The sequence below is a fragment of the Phocoena sinus genome, chromosome 4 (assembly GCF_008692025.1).
Source record: "Phocoena sinus isolate mPhoSin1 chromosome 4, mPhoSin1.pri, whole genome shotgun sequence".
Classification (NCBI taxonomy): Eukaryota; Metazoa; Chordata; class Mammalia; order Artiodactyla; family Phocoenidae; genus Phocoena; species Phocoena sinus.
Window position 1 is genome coordinate 95,977,036 of NC_045766.1, and position 21,375 is coordinate 95,998,410.

A 21,375-nucleotide genomic window follows, 5' to 3' on the forward strand; every position below is an offset into this window, starting at 1 on the left:
GCAAAAGAAAAAAGGAAAAACAGAGACAAAAGGATAGGGGTCCTCTGGGCAGGAGCAGCAGATTAAATCTCCACAATCAACTTGATGTACCCTGCATCTCTGGAATACCTGAATAGACAATGAATCATCCCAAAACTGAGGCGATGGACTTTGGGAGCAACTATAGACTTGGGGTTTGCTTTCTGCATCTAATTTGTTTCTGGATTTTTGTTTATCTTAGTTTAGTATTTAGAGCTTATTATCATGGGTAGATTTGTTCATTGATTTGGTTGCTCTCTTCCTTTTATATGTATATATATATTTTTCTCCTTTTTCTCTTTTTGTGAGTGTGTATGCATATGCTTTCTGTGATTTTGTCTGTATAGCTTTGCTTTTACAATTTGTCCTAGGGTTATATTGTTTTTTTGTTTTTTTGGGGTGTAGTTTTTCATGCTTGTTATCATTGGTGGATTTGTTTTTGGTTTGGTTACTCTCTTCTTCCTTTCCTTTTTAATATTTAAAAAATTTTTTATTTTAATTATTTTATATTTTTCTCCTCCTTCCTCCCTCCCTCCCTCCCTCCCTTCCTTCCTTCCCTTTATCCTATCTCCCTCCCTTCCTCCCTCCCTCCCTCTCTCCCTTCCTATCTCTCCCTTTTCTTCTGAGCTGCGTGGCTGACAGGGTCTTGGTGCTCCAGCTGGGTGTCAGGCCTGAGCCTCTGAGGTGGGAGAGCCGAGTTCAGGATATTGGTCCACCAGAGACCTCCCGGCCCCATGTAATATCAAATGGTGAAAGCTCTCCCAGAGATCTCCATCTCAGTGCTACGAGCCAGCTCCACTCAATGACCAGCAAGCTACAGTGCTGGACACCTTGTGCCAAACTACTAGCAAGACAGGAACACAACCCCACCCATTAGCAGGGAGGCTGCCTAAAATCATAGTAAGTTCACAGACACCCCAAAACACACCACCGGATGCGGTCCTGTCCACCAGAAAGATGAGTTGCAGCCTAAGCCACCAGAACACAGGCACCAGTCCGCTCCACCAGGAAACCTACAAAACCCACTGAACCAACCTTAACTACTGGGGCAGACACCAAAAACAATGGGAACTACGAACTTGCCGCCTGTGAAAAGGAGACCCCAAACACAGTAAGTTAAGCAAAATGAGAAGACATAAATACACAGCAGATGAAGGAGCAAGGTAAAAACCCACCAGACCAAATCAATGAAGAGGAAATAGGCAGTCTACCTGAAAAAGAATTCAGAGTAATGATAGTAGAGATGATTAAAAATCTTGGAAATAGAATGGAGGAAATACGAGAAACGTTTAAGAAGGACCCAGAAAACCTAAAGAGCAAACAAACAATGATGAACAGCATAATAAATGAACTTAAAAATTCTCTAGAAGGAATCGATAGCAGAATAACTGAGGCAGAAGAGCGGATAAGTGACCTGGAAGATAAAATACTGGAAATAACTACTGCAGAGCAGAATAAAGAAAAAAGAATGAAAAGAACTGAGGACAGTCTCAGAGACCTCTGGGACAACATTAAACGCACCAACATTCGAATTACAGGGGTCCCAGAAGAAGAAGAGAAAAAGAAGGGGACTGAGAAAATATTTGAAGAGATTATAGTTGAAAACTTCCCTAATACGGGAAAGGAAATAGTCAACTCCAGGAAGCGCAGAGATTGCCATACAGGATAAATCCAAGGAGAAACACGCCAAGACACATATTAATCAAACTATCAAAAATTAAATACAAAGAAAAGATATTAAAAGCAGCAAGGGAAAAACAACAAATAATATACAACGGAATCCCCATAAGGTTAACAGCTGATCTTTCAGCAGAAACTCTGCAAGCCAGAAGGGAGTGGCAGGACATATTTAAAGTGATGAAAGGGAAAAACCTATAACCAAGATTACTCTACCCAGCAAGGATCTCATTCAGATTTGATGGAGAAATTAAAACCTTTCCAGACAAGCAAAAGCTAAGAGAATTCAGCAACACCAAGCCAGCTTTACAACAAAGCTAAAGGAACTTCTCTAGGCAGAAACACAAGAGAAGGAAAAGACCTACAATAACAAACCCAAAACAATTAAGAAAGTGGTAAAAGGAACATAAATATCGATAACTACCTTAAATGTAAATGGACTAAATGCTCCAACCAAAAGACATAGATGGCTGAATGAATACAAAAACAAGAGCTGCATGTATGTTTTCTACAAGAGACCCACTTCAGACCTAGGGACACATACAGACTGAAAGTGAGGGGATGTAAAAAGATATTCCATACAAATGGAAATCAAAAGAAAGCTGGAGTAGCAATTCTCATATCAGACAAAATAGACTTTAAAATAAAGACTATTACAAGAGACAAAGAAGGACACTACTTAATGATCAAGGTATCAATCCAAGAAGAAGATATAACAACTGTAAATATTTATGCACCCAACATAGGTGCACCTCAATATATAAGGCAAATGCTAACAGCCATAAAAGGGGAAATCAACAGTAACACAATCATACTAGGGGACTTTAACACCCCACTTTCACTAATGGCCAGATCACCCAAAATGAAAATAAATAAGGAAACACAAGGTTTAAATGATACATTAAACAAGATGGACTTAATTGATACCTATAGGACATTCCATCCCAAAACAACAGAGTACACTTTCTTCTCAAGTGCTCATGGAACATTCTCCAGGATAGATCACATCTTGGGTCACAAATCAAGCCTTGTTAAGTTTAAGAAAATTGAAATCATGTTAAGTATCTTTTTCAACCACAATGCTATGAGACTAGATATCAATTACAGGAAAAGATCTGTAAAATATACAAACTCATTGAAGCTAAACAATACATTACTAAGTAACCAAGAGATCACTGAAGAAATCGAAGAGGAAATCAAAAAATACCTAGAAACAAATGACAACGAAAACACGACAACCCAAAACCTATGGGATGCAGAAAAAGCAGTTCTAAGAGCGAAGTTTATAGCGATACAATCCTACCTCAAGAAACAAGAAACATCTCAAATAAACAAGCTAACCTTACACCTAAAGCAATTGGAGAAAGAAGAACAAAAAAACCCCAAAGTTAGCAGAAGGAAAGAAATCGTAAAGATAAGATCCAAAATGAATGAAAAAGAAATGAAGGAAACGATAGCAAAGAATAATAAAACTAAAAGCTGATTCTTTGATAAGATGAACAAAATTGATAAACCATTAGCCAGACTCATCAAGCAAAACTGGGAGAAGACTCAAATCAATAGGATTAGAAATGAAAAAGGAGTACTAACAACTGACACTGTAGAAATACAAAAGATCGTGAGAGATTACTACAAGCAACCATATGCCAGTAAAATGCACAACCTGGAAGAAATGGACAAATTCTTAGAAAATCACAACCTTCTGAGACTGAGACAGAAAGAAATAGAAAATATAAACAGACCAGTCACAAGCACTGCAATTGAAACTGTGATTAAAAATCTTCCAACAAACAAAAGCCCAGCACCAGGTGGCTTCACAGGTGAATTCTATCAAACATTTAGAGGAGAGCTAACACCTATCCTTCTCAAACTCTTCCAAAATATAGCAGAGGGAGAAACACCCCCAAACTCATTCTACGAGGCCACCGTCACCCTGATACCACAACCAGACAAGGTGTCACAAAAAAATCAAACTACAGGCCAATATCACTGATGAACATAGATGCAAAAATCCTCAACAAAATACTGGCAAACAGAATCCAACAGCTCATTAAAAGGATCATACACCATGATCAAGTGGGGTTTGTCTCAGGAATGCAAGGATTCTTCAATATATGCAAATCCATCAAGGTGATACACCATATTAAACAACTGAAGGATAAAAACCTTATGATAAACTCAATAGATGCAGAAAAAGCTTTCCACAAAATTCAACACTGATTGATGATAAAAACCCTCCAGAAAGTAGACATAGAGGGAACCTACATCAACATAATAAAGGCTATATATGACAAACCAACAGCCAACGTCATTTTCAATGGTGAAAAACTGAAACTATTTCCGCCAAGATCAGGAAGGAGACAAGGTTGCCCACTCTCACCACTGTTATTCAACATAGTTTTGGAAGTTTCAGCCACAGCAGTCAGAAAAGAAAAAGAAATAAAAGGAATCCAAATCAGAAAAGAAGTAAAACTGTCACTGTTTGCAAATGAAATGATACTGTACATAGAGAGTCCTAAATATGCTACCAGAAAACTACTAGAGCTGATCAGTGAGTTTGGTAATGTAGCAGGATACAAAATTAATGCACAGAAATCTCTTGCATTCCTTTACACTAATGATGAAAAATCTGAAAAAGAAATTAAGGAAACACTCCCATTTACCATTGCAACAAAAAAAATAAAATACCTAGGAATATACCTACCTAAGGAGAAAAAAGATCTGTATGCAGAATACTATAAGACACTGATGAAAGAAATTAAAGTCGATGTGAACAGATGGAGAGATATATCATGTTCTTGGATTGGAATAATCAACATTGTGAAAATGACTATACTACCCAAAGCAATTTACAGATTCAGTGCAATCCCTATCAAACTACCACTGGCATTTTTCACAGAACTAGAGCAAAAAATTTCACAATTTCTGTTAGAACACAAAAGACTCCTAATAGCCAAAGGAATCTTGAGAAAGAAAAATGGAGCTGGAGGAATCAGGCTCCCTGCCTTCGGAGTATACTACAGAGCTACAGTAATTAAGACAGTATGGTACTGGCAGAAAAACAGAAATACAAATCAGTGGAACAGGGTAGAAAGCCCAGAGGTAAATCCACACACATATGGTCACTTTATCTTTGATAAAGGAGTCAAGAATATACAGTGGAGAAAAGACAACCTCTTCAATAAGTGGTGCTGGGAAAACTGGACAGCTACATATAAAAGAATGAAATTAGAACACTCCCTAACACCATACACAAAAATAAACTAAAAATTGATTAAAGACCTAAATGTAAGGCCAGACACTTTAAAATTCTTAGAGGAAAACATAGAACACTCTATGACATAAATCACAGCAAGATCCTTTTTGACCCATCTCCTAAAGGAATGGGAATAAAAACAAAAATAAACAAATGGGACCTAATGAAACTTCAAAGCTTTTGCACAGCAAAGGAAACCATAAGACAAAAAGACAGCCCTCATAATGGAAGAAAATATTTGCAAACGTAGCAACTGACAAAGGATTAATCTTCAAAATATACAAGCAGCCCATGCAGCTCAATATCAAAAAAACAGTGCAATCCAAAAATGGGCAGAAGAGCTAAATACACATTTCTCCTTAGAATGTGTACAGATGGTCAACAAACACATGAAAGGGTGCTTAACATCACTAATTATTGGAGAAATGCAAATCTAAACTACTATGAGGTATCACCTCACACCAGTCAGAATGGCTATCATCAAAAAATCTACAAACAATAAATGCTGGAGAGGGTGTGGAGTTGCAATGTTGGTGGGAATGTAAATTGATACAGCCACTATGGAGAACAGTATGGAGGTTCCTTAAAAAACTAAAAATAGAACTACCATATGACCCAGCAATTCCGCTACTGGGCATATACCCTGAGAAAACCATAATTCAAAAAGAGTCATGTACCACAATGTTCATTATAGCTCTATTTACAATAGCCAGGATATGGAAGCAACCTAAGTGTCCATCGACAGATGAATGGATAAAGAAGATGTGGCACATATATACAATAGAATAACACTTGGCCATAAAAAGAAACAAAACTGAGTTATTTGTAGTGAGGTGGATGGACCTAGAGTCTGTCATAGAGAGTGAAGTATGTCAGAAAGAGAAAAACAAATACCGTATGCTAACACACATACATAGAAAGTTTAAAAGAAGAAGGTTCTGAAGAACCTAGGGGCAGGACAGGAAAAAAGACAGACGTAGAGAATGGATTTGGGGATACAGGGAGGGGGAAGCATAAGCTGGGACGAAGTGAGAGAGTGGCATTGACATATATACACTACCAAATGTAAAATAGACAGCTAGTCAGAAGCAACTGCATAGCACAGGGAGACCAGCTCGGTGCTTTGTGACCACCTAGAGGGGTGGGATAGGGAGCGTGGGAGGGAGACACAAGAGGGAGGGGATATGGGGATATATGTATACGTATAGCTGATTCTCTTTGTTTTATAGCAGAAACTAACACAAGAATGTAAAGCAGATATCCTGCAATAAGGATGTTAAAAAAAAACACGTTATTGTGATACTTCATTTATCTACTTTTTTACTGAATGAGAGAGGCTTTTTATAAAATTATATTCAACTACCTATAAAGTAAGCACTGAATTTAATTAAAACTCTTTAAAACTAATACCAAAATATTAATGCAAGTAATATAATGGTTCTGTTAGCTCATTCAGCTCTTATTTATATTTCAGTTAAACTGGTTATTTTCTCATTCTGGTTTCAGATAAAAAAGATGTTAAATGCAAAACCAGAGGATGTTTGTGTTAAGTCACCATTGTCCAAACTGAGAAGCTCAGAACGCTGGGATCTTTCTTTGCAGGGGGTAAATAAAAACTATTTCCTTTTAAGTATGTGGTGTTACTTGGTATGTTTAAAATAATTTAATAAAGCTGAATTTTAATTTTCTTATATGTCCTTTTTTTTGTTTTCTAATTGCAGGTTTTAAATTTATTTCTGGCAAATGTTGAAGTGATGCTTTGAGGTTAGGGTCTTTTTCAATTTAGATCTAAGAACATCTTATTATGCATGGTTGTTTCCTTCATGAATTTAAATCTCATTATTGTAATATATATTATATTTAAAATTTATGAGAATATTAAGCTTATTAGAATCCTTTGCTCTTTTTCTCTGTTTTGTAAGTTTGAGAGGGTACATCTTAAAAGGTGACACAACTATATGTGTGTGTGTGTATATATATATTTTTAAAATATTTATTTTTTATTGGGATACGGTTGCTTTACAATGTTGTGCTAGCTCCTTTCTGCACAGCAGAGTAAACCAGCCATATGTATACACATATCCCCTCCCTTTTGGATTTCCTCCCATCCAGGTCACCACAGAGCACCAAGTAGAGTTCCCTGTGCTATACAGCAGGTCCTCACTAGTTATCTATTTCATATGCAGTGGCGTATGAAATAGATTGACCCAGATGTCAATCTCAATCTCCCAATTCATCCCAGCCCGACACAACTGTATCTTATCCTGATTATAAATCTGGAGTAATTTTATCACTATTAAGTATTACTATAGAGTTCTCATGAATAAAGCTTAAGATAGCACTTTATAATTTTTTTTTTTTTTTCTTGACTGGCACAACTCATGGTCAAGGTTTTAAAAATAGAATTTTTCTAAGATTTTCTAATTCTCCATTTGAGGATATACGTATTAGTCTACTAGGGCTAATATAACGAAAGACCACAGGTCAGATGGCTTAAACAACAGAAAGTTATTTTCTCACAGGTCTGGAGGCTGGAAGTCCAAAATCAAGGTGCTGGCAGGGTTCATTTCACTAAGGCCTCTCTCCTTGGCTTACAGGTGGCTATCTTCTTGCTTTGTCCTCATATGGCCTCTTTTCTGTGCACCCACATCCGTGGAGTTTCTTCCTCTTCTTATAAGGACACTAGTCTTATAGGATTAGGGTCCCACCCTTATGACCTCATTTAAACTTCATTACCTATGTAAAGGCCCTATCTCCACATACAGTCATGTTCAAGGTTAGGATATCAACATACGAATTTTGGCAGAGACAGTTCAGGTCACAACAGGAGAATTTTAGGATAACAGACTTTAAGTCACCTTGAATGTATGTGTTTTTATGTTACAGACAAGAAAAATTAACCATTTACTATAACTTGTTCTCAGAGGAAAGATTTGTTGTTAGTATTAGTTGCTTTAACATTTATATATTTATTTATTTTGGCCGTACTGCATGGCTTGCAGGATCTTAGTTCCCTGACTAGGGATTGATCCCATGCCCTCAGCAGTGAAAGCACAGAGTCCTAACTACTAGACCACCAAGGAATTCCCTAACATTATTTAAAAATTTAATAATTAAATAATGCATTTGCTTTTTATACAAGGTACAAAAAAGGGAAATAACAAATGGGACTATTTCCTAAATGCAGTCACTGCTGACAGTTTTTTTAAATTCCTTTCAAGGAAAAGAAAGCATATTGCCCCCATATGACTCTATATTATTTTTTGATCATTGCTTAAGCGGGATCATGAAATACATAGTAATACTAGTAATATTGTTAATTTTTTCTTCTATTTTAACACATTTAGATCTGTCTCTTTTATTTGTTTTTTATTGGCTTTGCAGTACTCCAAAAATATACTATATACAATAATTTATTCACTTAGTGCACTGATATTAGACAATTTGGTTGTTTCTAGAGTTTTGCTGAAAGAAACAATATTGCAAGGCCTTCATTTTTTGTAAACAGGGAACCATTTTTGAGTGGGATTACTGGGTCTAAGGAAGTTTGTATATTAAATTTTAATGAATATTGCAAAACTGTCTCACAGAAGATTTGCACCAATTTATATTGCCACCAGTGAGAGCTCCTGTATTTCTACAGGTTTACTATTACTGGATATTATCAGGCAGTAAAATTGTTGCCAGTAGAAGAAAAAAATACATTATTTTTTTTAAGCTTTTTTTAAAAAAAATATTTATTTATTTATTTTTGGTTGCATTGGGTCTTAGTTTTGGGGATCTTTCGTTGTGGTCCGTGGGCTCTCTGGTTGTGGCACGTGGCTCAGTAGTTGCAGCACATAGGCTTACTTGCCCCATGGCATGTGGGATCTTAGTTCCTGGACCAGGGATTGAACCTGCTTTCCCTGCATTGGAAGGCAGATTCTTAACCACTGGACCACCAGGGAAGTCCCCAACATACATTATTTTAAGAAAATTTTATCTCTGCATTTATATATTTTACTTTATGTTTTAGAATACTGAATGGAGTAAAAATAAGATATATATATCATTTTAAATACACACACACACACAGTCTCTTGGAAGTAGATGGATGCTTTTTGTTGGGTTTGTTTTCTTAAGGGGTGTCTTACTAAATGTGTTTTTTCCTTTACCCTTGGGTCACATAATCTTCCTTTAGTATTTGGCCTTCAAGAGGCAGATGTGGATCACCAGAGAGCTCTTTTTTAAGAAATAAATTTATTTATTTTATTTATTTATTTTTGGCTGTATTGGGTCTTCATTGCTACGCGCGGGCTTTCTCCAGTTGTGGTGAGTGGGGGCTACTCTTCGTTGCGGTGCGTGTGCTTCTCACTGCAGTGGCTTTTCTTGTTGCGGAGCACAGGCTCTAGGCATGTGGGCTTCAATAGTTGTGGCATGAGGGCTCAGTAGTTGTGGTTAGTGGGCTCTAGAGCGCAGGCTCAGTAGTTGTTGCACACGGACTTAGTAGTTGCTCTGTGGCATGTGGGACCTTCCCGGACCAGGCTTGAACCCATGTCCCCTGCATTGGCAGTCGGATTGTTAACCACTGTGCCACCAGGGAAGTCCCCAGAGAGCTCTTTAGGTATTAAGTGTCTATGTTATATAATCTGCCTTAACTATGTTACGTTATATAACATAACTCTATGTTATATAATCTTTCCTTAACTCCTTTTCATTTCAGCAGTCTCCTTTTCCTGAGAAGTAATGGCTTATTTTCTCCTACTTCTCTCTACCCACTGAGTGAAACAAGGCCTCCTCAGAGACATATTTTCTTTTCCTATGACCAGTTTCCCACTCTAGTTGCACGTGTTCCTTAGGATAGTGATACTTAACTTTTGGGAAATCTACATCCTGTTTGAGATTTGAAGTGGCAAATGTGTCAGCTTTACCTTGCTCCCATGTTGCTTTAGACTTAACGGTATTTGTTAAGTGTGCTTCATAGTTTGTAGGGTTTGAGGCAGTACCAAAATCTTGCTTTGTTGTTTCTCCCACACGCTGTAGGTTTCAATGAAATAAAAAGGGATAAATACTACTCTCCATAATCTTCAGATTATGCTATCTTCAGCAGAATTTTAAATTACTTGTTTATTTTTGGTATCAACTGAGATACAATTATATAAAGCAGGCTGCACAGATCTTAGGTGTATAATTGGATGAGCTTTGACTAATGTAACATATGCAACCAATATCTCAGTGAAATAGAGCATTGTCGTGAGCCTTGAAAGTTCCCTTATGCCCCTTACCATTGTATCTTCTCTTTGCCTGCTGTCCCTATTCCCACCCTGTTCCTGACAACTAATTTTCTGATTTCTATATCTGTAAGATAGTTTTGCCTATTCGTATAGTGTATACTCTTTTGTGTTTGCCTTCTTTTGCTTAGTAAAACGTTGTTGAAACTCATTCCTGTTTTCTGTCTATCAGCAGTTGCTGTGAGCGGGGGGTACTCTTTGTTGTGGTGTGTGGGCTTCTCATCATGGTGGCTTCTCTTGTTGCAGACTCTAGGCATGCGGGCTTCAGTAGTTGTGGCATGTGTGCTCAGTAGTTGTGGCTTGTGGGCTCTAGAGTGCAGGCTCAGTAGTTGTGGTGCCCGGACCAGGCTCGAACCCATGACCCCTGCATTGGCAGGAAGATTCTTAACCACTGTGCCACCAGGAAAGCCCAGTTTGTTTCTTTTTACTGCTAAGTAATATTCTGTTATATGAGTATAACACAATTTATTAATCTAATTCTTCTGTTGATGGACTTTTGGGATTGTTTTTAATTGGTTTTAATTTGCTTTGCCCTGGTGACTAATGGTGTTAAAATATTTTCATATGTTGATTAGCTGTTGTATGTTTTCCTTTTTTGTGAAGTGTCTGTTCAAATTTTTTGCCCTTTTAAAAATATATTTTATTGGCAATTAATTTACATATAATTAAATTAATCCATTTTAAGTGTTCTCTGAATTTTGACAAAGGTATACATTTTTGCAGCCACCACCGTTATAAAGGGGTGTGTGTGTGTGTGTGTGTGTGTGTGTGTGTGTGTGTGTGTGTATTTATCGTTTTTTTTCTTGGTGTACAGTCCTATGAGTTACAAGATCTGTATAGACTCATATGACTATCATCACAGTGAAGATACCGTACAGTTCTATCACTCCAAAAAATTCCCTGGTGCTATCCCCTTCGTAGTTACTCCCTATCCCCATCCCTAACCCATGGTAACATTGTTGTTTTCTCTACCTGTAGTTCTGTATTTTCCAGAATGTCACATGAATGCAATCATGGAGTATGTAATTTTTTAATGTTTTGAGAGTGGCTTTTTCATGTAGTATAATGCCGTTGAGATTCATCGATGTTGTATATATCAGTAGTTTGTTTAACCATTCCCACGTTAACCACTGAAGGACATATGGGTTGTTTCCAGTTTTTGGCAGTTAGGAATAAAGATGCTATACATATTTGTATACAGGTCTTCTTTGTGAGCAGAAGTTTTTAAATTTCTCTTGGAAAAATACCTAGGAGTGGGATTCCTGAATCATATGTAAGTGTATGTTTAACTGCCAAACTGATTTCCAGAATACCATTTTACATTCCCACCAGCAATGTATGGGACTTCTGGATGCTCTGTAACTTTACCAATACTTGGTGCTGTCATTTTGCTTATTTTTTAAAATAATAGACTATTTTTTAGAGTTGTTTCAGGTTTACCAAAAAATTGAAGGGATAGTACAAACAGTACCCATATATTCATTCTGCCCTTCCCTATGCTCACACACAGTTTCCTTATTATTAACATCTTGCATTAATGTGGTACATTTGTTACAGTTGGTGAGCCAAATACTGATACATTTTTTTAATATTGAGATGTAATTGACATGTAACACTGTATTAGTTTTAGGTGTACAACATGATGATATTTATTTATTTATTTATTTATTTATTTATTTTGGGGATCGAGCCATTTTATCTAGGGGCTTTGGAGGAGGGTTGAAAGGCTGGGAGGACAGTGAGATCTGATGTCCTTCTCCCAGCTGGGAGCTCCCCAGCTTCACCATCTCTGAAAGCCATAATGATTGATACATATTTAAATTGCAAAATTATTGCCACAGTAAGTTTAGTTAACATACATTACCATACATAGTTACAGTTTCTTTTTCTTATGATGAGACTTTTAAGATCTACTCTCTTAGCAGGTTTCAAATGTATAGTATAGCTTTGTTAACTAATTCGCCATGCTGTACATTATGTCCCCAGGACTTATAACTGGAAATTTGTACCTTTTGGCCACCTTCACTTATTTCCTCCAGCTCTCAACCCCTGTCTCTGGCAACCACAAATCTGTTCTCTGTATCAATGAATTCAGATTCAAAAAAAAATTCCACATGTAAGTGAGATCGTACAGTATTTGTTTTTCTCTGTTTGACTTATTTCACGTAGTATAATGCCCTGATAGTCTACCCATGTTATTGCTAATGGCAAGATTTCCTTCTTTTTTTATGGTTGAATAACATTCCATTAAAGTGTGTGTGTGTGTGTGTGTGTATATATGTGTATGTATATATATATGTACACATGCCACATTTTGTTTATCCATTCCTCCATTGATGGACACTTAGATTGTTTACACATCCTGGCTATTGTAAATAATATTGCAGTGAACATGGAGTTGTTGATAATTTTTTTTTCAGGTAGTGATTTTGTTTTCTAAGGAAAAATACCCAGAAGTGGAAATGGAATTGCTGAATCATATGGTGGTTTTTAAAAATTTTTTTGAGGAACCTCCATAGTATTTTCCATAATGTCTCTACCAGTTTACATTCCTGCAAGCAGTGCACAAGGGTTCCATTTTCTCCTCATCCTTTTTTTTCTTTTTAAATACATATTTATTTGGCTGTGTCAGGTCTTAGTTGTGGCACGTGGGATCTTCTGTTGCAGCACATGGGCTTCTCTCTAGTTGTGGCGCATGGGCTCTAGAGCACACGGGCTCAGTAGTTGTAGCACGTGGGCTCTCTTGTGGCATGCGGGCTCCAGAGCATGCGTGCTCATTAGTTGTGGTGCACAGGCTTAGCTGTCCTGCAGCATGTAGGATCTTAGCTCCCCGACCAGGGATTGAACCTGCGTTCCCTGCATTGGAAGGTGGATTCTTTTTTTAAAATAAATTTATAAATTTATATATTTATTTATTTATGGCTGCGTTGGGTCTTCATTGCTGCATGCGGGCTTTTTTTTCTAGTTGCGGCTAGCGGGGGCTACTCATTGTTGCAGAGGGCAGGTTTCTCATTGTGGTGGCTTCTATTGTTGCGGAGCATGGGCTCTAGGCAGCCGGGCTGCAGTAGTTGTGGCTCATGGGCTCTAGAGTGCAGAGTCAGTAGTTGTGGCACATGGGCTTAGTTGCTCCGCGGCAGGTGGGATCTTCCTGGACCAGTGATTGAATTCGTGTCCCCTGCATTAGCAGGTGGATTCTTAACCACTGCGCCACCAGGGAAGTCCCAGAAGGTGGATTCTTAACCACTGGACCACCAGGGAAGTCCCTCTCCTCATCCTCGCATCCTCTTTTTATGTCTTGTCTTTTTGATAATGGCCATTCTACCAGGTGTGAGGAGGTAGTTCATTGTGGTTTTGATTTGCATTTCCATGGTGTTTAGTGATCTTGAGCCCCTTTTCATGTACCTGTTGGCCATATGTATGTCTTCTTTGGAAAAATTTCTATTCAGATCTGTCGATTTTTAAATTAGATCTTTTGTTTTTGCTATTGAGTTGTATGAGTTCTTTATATATTTTGGATGTTAGCCTCCTGTCAGTTATATGTTTCAGAAATAATTTCTCCAATTCTGTAGATTGGTTTTTCATATTATTGATGGTTTCCTTTGCTGTGCAGACATTTTTAGGTTGATGTAGTCTCACTTGTTTATTTTGTTTTTATTGCCTTTGCCTAGGTGTCAAGTCCAAAAAATCATTGTTAAGACACTGATATCAAGGAACTTACCCTTTATGTTATCTTTTAGGAGTTCTATAGTTTCAGGTTTTATGTTCAAGTCAGTCAGTCCATTTTGAATTGATTTTTGTGTATGGTGTAAGATAGTCATCCTGTTTCATTCTTTTGCATATGGCTGTTCAGTTTTCCCAGCATAATTTATTGAAGAGACTGTCTTTTCCCAACTGTACATTCTAGTGTTATTTATCATAAATTAATTGACCATATATGTGTAGATTTATTTCTGGGCTCTCTAGTCTGTTCAGTTGATCTATTTTTGTGTTTTTATGGCAGTACCATACTGTTTTAATTACTATAGCTTGGTAATGTAGTTTGAAATCAGGACGTGTGGTGTCTTCAACTTTGTTCTTCTTAAGATTGCTTTGGCTATTCAGGGTCTTTTGTGGTTCCAAACAAATTTTAAGATTGTTTTTTTCCATTTCTGTGAAAAATACTGTTGGAATGTTGATAGGGATTGCATGAATCTGTAAGTTGCTTTGGGTAGTATGGCCATTTTATCATTATTAATTCTTCCTGTCCATGAGTATGGCATATGTTGCCATTTATTTGTATCTCTTCAATTTCTTTCATCAGTGTCTTACAGTTTTCAGTGTATGGGTTGTTTATTCCTAGATATTTTATTCTTTTTACTGCAGTTGTAAATGGGACTATTTTCTTAATTTCTCTTTCAGGTAGTTTATTGTAAGTGTGTAGAAATGCAATTGTTTTTTTGTATGTTGATTTTGTATCCTGCAACTGTACTGAATTCATTGATTAGTTGTAACAGTTTTTTTGGTGTGATCTTTAGGGTTTTCTATGTATGATATCTTGTCATTTGCAAATAGAGACAGTTTTACTTTTTTTCGAATTTGGATACTTTTTATTTCTTTTTCTTGCCTAATTGCTCTGGCTAGGACTTCTAGTACTCTGTTGAATAAAAGTGGTGAGCGTGGCCATCTTTGTTTTGTTCCTGATCTTAGAGGAAAAGCTTTCAGCTTTTTACTGTTGAGTGTGACATGAGATGTGGGCCTGTTATACGTGTCCTGTTGTACATAATTGGGGTACATTCCCTCTATACCTGCCTTGTTGAGAGTTTTTATGGTGAATGGATGTTGAATTTTGCCAAATGCTTTTTCTGCATCTATTGATATGATGATATGATTTCATCATTCATTTGATGAATGTGATGTATCACATAGATTGATTTGTGGATGTTGAAGCATTTTTGCATCCCTGGAATAAATCTGCCTTGTTCATGATGTGTGAACCTTTTAATGTATTGTTGAATTTAGTTTGCTAATATTTTGTTGAGGATTTTTGCATCTGTGTTCCTCAAGGATATTGGCTTGTAATTCTCTTGTAGTGTCCTTGTCTGGTTTTGGTATTAGGGTAATGATGGCCTCATAAAATGAGTTCGGGAGTGTTTCCTCCTCCTCTGTTTTTTGGAAGAGTTTGAGAAGGATTAGTAATAATTCTTCTCTAAATGTTTGATAGGCTTCACCAGGGACTCCATCTGGTCCTGGACTTTTGTTTGTTGGGAGGTTTTTGATTACTGATTCAGTCTTGTTACTAGTAATTGTTCTGTTCATATTTTCTCTTTCTTCATGATTCAGTCTTAGTAGGTTATGTTTCTAGAAATTTATTCATTTCTTATAGGTTGTCCAATTTGTTGGCATATAATTCATAGTAGTCTCTTACGATCTTTTATAGTACTGTGATCAGTAGTAATATCTCCTAATTTTTGATGTTTTTGTTTTGTGAGTTCTCTCTCCTTTTTGCTTGTTGTGCCTAGCTAAAGGCCATTTTTGGGTTATCTTTTCAAAAAAATAAAGCTTAGTTTCATTGATCTTTCCTATTATCGCTTCACTCTCTAGTCACTTATTTCCACTCTGATTTATACTTTCATATGTTTTCTTGTAACTAATTAGTTCCTTTTTTGGCTTAAGGAAAACCCTTCAACATTTCATGTGTGGCAGGTCTAGTGGTGCTTCTCTGGAACTTTACCTTTTGCTTGTCTGGAGCTCTTTATCTCTCCTTCAGTCCTGGAGGACAACTTTGCTGGGTAGAGTGTCCTTGGTTGGCAGTTTTTTTTTTCTTTCAGCACTCTGAATATATTGAGACACTCCCTTCTGGCCTGTAAAGTTTCTGCTGAAAAATCTGCTGATAGTCTTATGGGGGTTCCCTTGTATATAAGAAGTTGTTTTTTCTCTTGTTGCTTTTTAGATTGTCTCCTCGTCTTTAACGTTTTACAATTTAATTATAATGTGCCTTGGTGTGGCTCTCTATAGATGCATCTAATTTGGAACTTTCTGGGCTTCCTGACTGTGGATGTTGGTTTCCTTCCACAGGTTAGGGAAATTTTCAACCAGTATTTCTTTTCCTTTTTTTTTTTTTTTTTAAGAGTTTTATTAGCAACTAATCAAGATGCCTTTTTTTTTTTTTTTTTTTTTTTTTTGCGGTACGCGGGCCTCTCCTGTTGTGGAGCACAGGCTCCGGACGCGCAGGCTCAGAGGCATGGCATGCCGCTCCGTGGCATGTAGGATCTTCCTGGACCGGGACATGAACCCATGTCCCCTGCATTGGAAGGCAGACTCTCAACCACTGTGTCACCAGGGAAGCCCTCAACCAGTATTTCTTTAAATAAGTTTTCTACCCCCCCTTCTCTTTTTGGTACTCCTATTATGTGAATATTGTTCTCCTTTGTGTTGTCTTATAAGTCCCTTAGTATATGCTCACTCTTTTTATTCTTTTTTTGATCCTTTGATTGGATGAATTCTACTGCCCTGTCTTCGAGTTCACTGATCCTTTCTTTCACGTCATCTAGTTTACTGTTGATCTCTCTATTGAATTTTTCAGTTCAATCATTAATATTATTCAGTTCTGTGATTTGTTTGGTACTTTCTTATATTTTCTTTCTTTTTGTTGAAATTTTCATTTTGTTTACGCATTGGTCTTTTGACTTTGGTGAGCATCTTTATGACTAATTTTTTAAACTATTTATCAGGTAGATCACTTATTTCCAGTCAGTAAGGTGTTTTTTTCTGAGGTTTTATCTTGTTCTTTCATTTGTAATGTATTTTTCTGCTTTATTTTCCTTCATTCTCTGGTTAGTTTCCATGTATTAGATAAAACAGCCACCTCTCTCAGTCTTGAAAGACTGATCTTATATATAAAGGATAAGGACCTGAACCTTATCCTTTAATCCTGTCCTGACTCTTGGTTGTTTCTTAGACCTCTGTGATTGTCCAAGCAGTCTTCTTTGTTTATAGTGGCTTCCAGTAGTTGAGTGTGACAAGACCTGTCCATATCCCAAGGGAGAGGATCTTAGCACCTAGATGCAGGCTGATTGGAAGCCAGTCCCCCAGGCAGCAGCTTTTAAAGTACACAGCTAGGGACTTCCCTGGTGGCACAGTAGTTAAGAATCCGCCTGCCAATGCAGGGGACACAGGTTCGAGCCCTGGTCCCGGAGGATCCCACATGCCGTGGAGCAACTAGGCCTGTGCACCACAACTCCTGAGCCTGCACTCTAGAGCCCGCGAGCCACAACTACTGAGCCCATGCTCAACAAAGAGAAGCCACTGCAGTGAGAAGCCCATGCACTGCAACAAGGAGAAGCCCCTGCTCACTGCAACTAGAGAAAAAAGCCCATGTGCAGCAACAAAGACCCAACACAGCCAAAAAAAAAAAAAAAAAAAAGTACACAGCTATACCTCTATCAGAGTAAGACTGGCAGACAGGTGTTTCTGTTTGTTTGCTCTGTGCTGTAACCTGGGGGGATAGCTGGTTAAAAACTGTTCTGCTCTTAGGTTTAGTCCTGTGGGACCTACGAGCATATGCCCCATTGGCCACCAGAGCCAGGTGATTAAGGGGTATCCCCTGGGCAGCAGCTGCAAAAAGTGGTGTGCCAGTCTTGTGCATAAGCTCCTTTTTGGGAGATAAGGGCAACCTGGAGGTAGAGGGAGAGCTCAGAGATGGTGCCTACCTGCCTCCGTGGTCTCTGGAGAGTGTTGCAGTTGGACCTGGGATGCATATTAAATTAGAAGCCTGCCCTTCATACTGCAGATTTTGTGATAAACAAATAGGCCTCTTTTATAGAAAGACTGGGTTCATTTTAGTCTGCTGCCTCTATTCTGGGTCTTGGAGGGTTAGCCATGGTGAGTCCATGTGAGCCTTTTAAGAACTGTGTCTTAGTATGCCAAAGCCTTATGGGTCTTATATTTAGATGCAAGTTCTGTTGCCTTTTAAAGCTAAATGTTTTGGGGGCCTATCTCCTTGGTGATAATCTTAAAAGTTGGGGTGCTAAATGTGGGGTGCAAACCCATTGCTCCTTAGGAAAAAGCTGGGAGTTGTGAGTTCCTTTCTGGCTGTGTTCTGATCTGCTGGGGATGGTGTTTATGGAGAGATTATGTCTCAGCCTCTCCTACCAGTTTTTTTTTCCCCCTTTTGCGGTACGCGGGCCTCTCACTGCCGTGGCCTCTCCTGTCGCAGAGCACAGGCTCCAGATGCGCAGGTTCAGCGGCCATGGCTCATGGGCCTAGCTGCTCCGCGGCATGTGGGATCCTCCCGGACTGGGGCACGAACCCGTGTCCCCTGCATTGGCAGGTGGACTCTCAACCACTGCACAACCAGGGAAGCCCTCTCCTACCAGTTTTGATGCGGGTTTTTTCTCATTTGTGTGATAAGAGTTGCTCAGCTAGTTTCTGGATTTCTTTCAGAGGGAGTTGTTCTGTATGTAGCTGTAGATTTGGTGTGTCCATGGGAGGAAGTGAATTCAGGACACTACCTACATCATCATTGTGAACTGGAACACCTCTGTTATATTATTAACTGAAGTCCGTAGTTTATATTAGGGTTCACTTTTTGTATAGTATATTCTGTGTGTTTTGAGAAATGTGTGATGACATGTATCCACTATTACAGTGTAATTCAGAATAATTTCACTGTTCTAAAAATTTCTTGGACTTCCCTGGTGGCGCAGTGGTTGAGAGTCCGCCTGCCGATGCAGGAGACACGGGTTTGTGCCCCAGTCCGGGAAGATCCCACATGCCGCGGAGTGGCTGGACCCGTGAGCCATGGCTGCTGAGCTTGCGCGTCCAGAGCCTGTGCTCTGCAACGGGAGAGGCCACAACAGTGAGAGGCCCGCGTACCACAAAAAAAAAAAAAAAAAAAATTTCTTGTGCTCCACTGATCTTTTTAATATCTATAGTTTTTTTATTTACAATGAAAACTTTTATGTTTTGAATTAGCTAGCTGGACTCAGTTTAGATGATCGCAATTCTGTTGGCTACTCCAACGCATCATAGTCAGGAGCCAGTAGAACATATGCCTTCTTCTTTCCATCAGGCCATGTCAACGTCAGAGCTTCTTCACAGCCTGTTTAATTTGGTGTTTGTTGGCCTTGCCATCCACAATGAACACCAGTGTGTTGTTGTTTTCTATTTTCTTCATGGCTGACTTGGTGGTGAGGGAGAACTTGATGATGGCATAGTGGTCAAACTTGTTTCTTCTAGGGGTGCTCTTCTGAGGATATTTGTGTTGCCTCTTGAGCTGCAGTGTTTTGGGCCATTGGAAGGTGGGTGACATCCAGATCTTCTTTTTTTGTGGCTGTGGATGCTTTCAACAGTGCTTTCTTGGCCTTCAAAGCTTTTGCTTTGGCTTCGGCTTTGGGAGGTGCAGGAGCTTCTTTCTTCGCCTTTGGCGCCATCTGCGTGAAAAGCTCCATAGTTTTAAATTTTTATTTATTTATTTATTTTTGGCTCTGTTGGGTCTTCGTTGCTGCACTCGGGCTTTCTTTTAGCTGCGGCGAGCGGGGGCTACTCTTCATTGTGGTGCACGGGCTTCTCATTGTGGTGGCTTCTCTTGTGAGTATGGGCTCTAGGTGCACGGGCTTCAGTAGGTGTGGCTCACAGGCTCAGTAGTTGTGGCTCGTGGGCTGTAGAGCACAGGCTCAGTAGTTGTGGCGCATGGGCTTAGTTGCTCTGCGGCACGTGGGATCTTCCCGGACCCGGGATCGAACCTGTGTCCCCTGCATTGGCAGGTGGATTCTTAATGACTGTGCCATCAGGGAAGTCCCCATATATATATATTTTAAATCATATTGTCATATACTTGGAATCATACAGCCCTTTCAGATTGGCTTCTTTCACTTAGCTGTATGCTTTTATGTTTATCAAAGTGTCTTTTTGTGGCTTGATTGCTCGGTTCTTTAAAAAAAATTTTTTTTTTCTTAGACTATTTTTTAGAGTAACTTTAGGTTCACAACAAAATTGAGCAGAAAATACAGACAGGTCCCATATATCCCCTGCCCCTACACATGCACAGACTCCCCCATTGTCATTTGTTTTTATTGCTGAATGATACTCCATTATGTGGGTGTACCACAGTTTCTTTATCATCTATTGAAAGACATCTTGGTTACTTTAAAGTTTTCGCAATTATGAATAAAGCTGCACTAAACATTAATGTGCAGATTTTTGTGTGGACAGAAGTTTCCAGCTTATTTGGGTAAATACTAAGGAGTGCAGTTGCTAGATTGTTTGTTAAGAGTATGTTTAGTTTTGTTAGAAATTGCCAAAGCGTCTTCCAAAATGGTTGTACCATTTTGCATTTCCACCAGCAACTAATGAGATTTCCTGTTATTCCACATCCTGGCCAACATTTGGGGTAGTCAGTGTTTTGGGTTTTAGCCATTCTAATAGGTATGTAGTAGTATCTCTTTGTTTTACCTTGTAATTCTCTGATGACATGTTTTGGTGAGCTTCTTTTCATATGCATATTTGTCATCTGTATATCTTCTTTGGTGAAGTGTGTGTTCCCATTTTTGGCTCACTTTTTCTTTTTTTTTTTTTTTTTTTTTTTGCGGTACGTGGGCCTCTCACTGTTGTGGCCTCTCCCGTTGCGGAGCACAGGCTCAGCGGCCATGGCTCACGGGCCCAGCCGCTCCGCGGCACGTGGGACCTTCCCAGACCGGGGCACGAACCCGTGTCCCCTGCATCGGCAGGCGGACTCTCAGCCACTGCGCCACCAGGGAAGCCCTCACTTTTTCTTTTTGGCTGTGCTGCATGGCTTGTGGGATCTTAGTTCCCCAACAAGGGATTGAACCCGGGCCCACAGCGGTGAAAGCATCGAGTCCTAACCAGTGGATCACCAGGGAATTCCCTCATTTTTAAAATTGTTTGTTTTCTTGTTTTTTAGTTTTAAGAGTTATTGTATATTTTGGGTACCAATCCTTATCACATATGTGTTTTGCAAAGAGTTTTTTCTAGTCTGTATCTTAACTTTTCATTCTTTTAACAGTATCTTTCACAGAGCAGTTTTAATTTTAATGAAGCCCAAATTTCAATTTTTCCTTCATGGATTGTGCTTTAGGTATTATATCTAAGGAGTAATTGTTCAACTGAAGGTCACCTAGATTATCTCTTATGTTATCTTTTAGGAATTTTATAGTT

The 21,375-nt window shown here is 38.6% G+C and overlaps 1 protein-coding gene across 12 annotated transcripts in view; it reads left to right on the top strand.

Moving 5' to 3' along the window:
• Nucleotides 1-21,375, top strand: part of SENP7 (SUMO specific peptidase 7) — a 186,252-nt gene that overhangs the window by 46,437 nt on the left and 118,440 nt on the right. For 11 of the 12 annotated variants that reach the window (XR_004349610.1, XM_032629915.1, XM_032629914.1 and 8 more), the window contains one exon: nt 6,458-6,556. The exons of the other annotated variant lie outside the window; for it this stretch is intronic. Coding sequence is in view for 10 of the 11 variants with exons in the window: in XM_032629915.1 (XP_032485806.1) it covers nt 6,458-6,556 (99 nt within the window). In the remaining variant the exon portion in view is untranslated. The remainder of the gene's footprint in view (nt 1-6,457; nt 6,557-21,375) is intronic. 12 annotated transcript variants of the gene reach the window in all.